Source organism: Myotis davidii, unplaced genomic scaffold (genome assembly GCF_000327345.1).
Source record: "Myotis davidii unplaced genomic scaffold, ASM32734v1 scaffold1307, whole genome shotgun sequence".
Classification (NCBI taxonomy): domain Eukaryota; kingdom Metazoa; phylum Chordata; class Mammalia; order Chiroptera; family Vespertilionidae; genus Myotis; species Myotis davidii.
The window spans coordinates 595268-598739 of NW_006298623.1; the positions used below are offsets into that span (position 1 = coordinate 595268).

Sequence of the window (3472 nt, forward strand, 5' to 3'; positions counted from 1 at the left end):
AGCCCCACCAGGGGCGGCACCTAGGGATTGGGCCTGCCCTCTGCCACCCGGGAGCAGGCCTAAGCCAGCAGGTCGTTATCTCCCGAGGGGTCCCAGACTGCAAGAGGGCAAAGGCCGGTCTGAGGGACCCCCCCCCTTCCCCCGAGTGCACAAATTTTTGTGCACCGGGCCTCTAGTATATATAATAATATATGATAAATGTAGCATACACAATAATACAATATATTAAGTCATAATAACACAATATGAGAAAATACACATCGACTGTTAATAGCTATTTAGGGAGAGAGGAATTGATTTGAAAGGGAAGTTAGCAGGAAGAATATGCTCTTTTTTATTCCATGGTTCTTCATATGTAATTTTTATGGGAGGGTATTCATTCATGTACTTACATAATTAAGACAAAATGAAAATGATTATTCCTGGGTAAATAGAGGGAAGTTGAGGATAGGGAAAGGGGGTGTGATACAGAAGGCAAAGAAGACAAACAGGTGAGATGGAGGCACCAACACAAAAGTCTAACTTTGTATTTTCCTTCCCAACCTTAGGACTGCAATACAGACACACCAGGCCCTGGGCAAAATCAGAACCTCAAACAAAGGATTAAGTTACAGCGTGATCTGCTTCTGGTGGGTAAGCGAGGATTAGTAACCCAGGAGAGAAGGGTTAAGAACAATAGAAAAGCTTAATCAGGTCCACTGGTTGGAATATCAACCCCTGGGCTGAAAGTCCTCTCCCTCCCCATGGTGATTCCGCCATCAAATGACCACGTTGCTGGCTTCCAGCAGGGCCTTGCCCTCCGTGACTGCCATTTTACAAGTCAATTTGGAATCCAAAACAAAATGCACTTGGGCAATTATTTAGTATACTACCAAGTTCTATAGGGATAAACTTACTGCTTATTCAGCACTGGGAAGTGGTAATAGAGCAGGCTTCCAAAAGAGAACTGGTCTCAGATCATTTTGGGAGGAAATTAGTTCGATCTACCTTACTTTGCTCTGAAAATCCTCTAATTTAGCAATTCATTGACCAAAACATGGTTCACTCAAAGGCTCTTTAAAAAAAAAAAAAAAAAAAAAAAGGATGCTTCCTTTCATTTTCCCTGTTCCCTAACTTATCCCCAGTCTATAAAATACCCCAAATAATTTTATGGCAATAAAGCAGAGGCTTACCCTGAGAGCAGAAAGCCCTGTTGTTTGTTGTGAAGACATAAAGACTGTGATTATCGTGCATTTATCAAAGGAAAATGGATTCAGACTAATGTGAAAGACAGCATGACAAGCTTAATTATAATGTAATGCTTTTAGAAGTCCAAGCAAAAATAGAAAGATAAAAGTGCTTTGAAAGAGGCCGGTAGTCTTAACATTGATAATAGCTGTACACAATCAATTCTGACTCTAAGGACATTTTTTTTTTACCTTGCCTTTAAATTTATCAAACCTTTCAGAGAACTCTGTAATGATAAAACATCTGGTATTTAATTTATATTTATGTTTGATGGATATTTTCAATTCAACTAATAAATAAATTTATTATTTACTCAAAAATTATTGGGGACCTCTATATGCATGGCACAATCCAAAAGAAGACTTAGCCCCTAACTTCACAAATTCTATCAGTTAATTGACAATTACACTATTTTATATATTATGTATTTAACAGGTGTTTAATGTGTACTAATGTGTGCAAGTTCCTGGGAAACACGAAAATCAACTCCACAAGTAATCTTTTCCTCTAGAATGCAATATGTACATATACAACCTTCAGTATACAAGACAATTTGTCTTAAATTCAATAATGAAAGTTAGAGCAAAGTGCTAAGCGATCTCAAAAAAATGAAAACTATATCTGAGTAGGGCATCAAAACAAGGTTTCACTCTGAGTTCCTTTGGTACTTCCGATTCACAGTAATGTGTCTCCCCTTCAAGCTGTCAACAACTGGTCATGAACCCAACACTACAAGGTGCCAAGCACTGTGATAGAACACAAGGGAAAAAGATCCTGACCCTGCTTAAGGAAGCAAATAACTCTTTCAGTTCCACATGACACAGACTCTAATGAGGGACACACAGGCGCAACGGGAGTGCAGGGAAACATCTAGGTGTGCATGAAGGACTCCAAAAAGTCTGAAACTTCCAGGACAGCTAGGAATTTGCCAGTTGGTCATAGAGGAGAGGGGACTGAAGGCAGAAGGACGAGCAGCCTGCAAAGCCATGAGGCAGCACAGTGAAAGCAGCCAGGAGGTTGATCTGGCGGGAGCCTTAAATGAATGGAAGAGGAAAGCAGGAAGTAAAGTAGATTGGGGAAGGACTTTACATAAGAGAGTGTGCGTTTTAGAATTGATGGTTAGAGCAAGGGAAAAGAGGAGGGGTGTAGAAATGTTCTTAATGGAGGGGAGATTGAAGTCAGACCCATCTCAAAGTGGGGAGATATGTTAGTAAAGCTTTGTAGTATTTAGAGCAAGGGAATATAAGATTTGGAATTTGAATGGTGGCAGGAATTAGCAGTTCATTGGCGAAGCTTAAAGGAAAGGGAGAGGATTTATGTGACAGGAACACAGTAAAATATGCTCATTTGGCAGGACTTATGGGTCGGGTGAGGTTCAGGGGTGGGCAAACTTTTTGACTCGAGGGCCACAATGGGTTCTTAAACTGGACCGGAGGGCCGGAACAAAAGCATGGATGGAGTGTTTGTGTGAACTAATATAAATTCAAAGTAAACATCACTACATAAAAGGGTACGGTCTTTTTTTTTTTTAAATATTCATTTCAAACGGGCCGGATCCAGCCCGCAGGCTGTAGTTTGCCCACAGCTGGACTAGACTTTTAAAATGTTCTTAATGTACTTGACATTCTTCAGATTAACTTTAATTTCTTACTTATTGAGTCTTCAATACTGAAGCAACAACAGCTAATCAGCTGTGTCTCACCAAAGTAACATTTCCTCGTCCCCATTTCTGTTTTTCTTCCATTGAATTAATGAGAACTCTTGAAACTCTCAAGATATGACCTATTAAGAGCTCAATAACATGAATTAAATTCATGAGTATATAATTTTAAAAAATTTTTATGAAATACTTTGTCCCACTACCTGGGACTATTGTTACATGAACATCAGTATATTTTGCAAATGTAAATTTACAAAGACATAGTAGTTAGCCAGCATATTTTAAAATCTAAACCATCTCTTAAGGTAATTGAGTATCAATGATAGACTTGAGTAGAACTGGGGAAGCAGAATCACATAAATGCACAATGTTACTTACTTTATCTTTGGAGAAGCTGAAAAGTTGTTTTCTTGCAGCAAAGAATTGGACAGCGATTACACTGGCTGAGTGACCCCAAAGAACACCAACTGGCTTAGAGGCCACATAGGGGTTCCAAAGGCAGACTTTGTTGTTAATGCCAGCAGTTGCTAATCAGAATCAGAAAGAAAAAGTATTTTTAGTAACATTAATAGCCCACATTTTATT

At 39.2% G+C, this 3472-nt stretch overlaps 1 protein-coding gene across 1 annotated transcript in view; it reads right to left on the reverse strand.

Annotated features, from left to right (window-relative positions):
- WDR49 (WD repeat domain 49) overlaps nucleotides 1–3472 on the reverse strand; it is a 78843-nt gene that overhangs the window by 57021 nt on the left and 18350 nt on the right. Inside the window, exon 5 of the mRNA XM_006774185.2 lies at nucleotides 3266–3414. Within this exon, the coding sequence (XP_006774248.1) occupies nucleotides 3266–3414 (149 nt within the window). The remainder of the gene's footprint in view (nucleotides 1–3265; nucleotides 3415–3472) is intronic.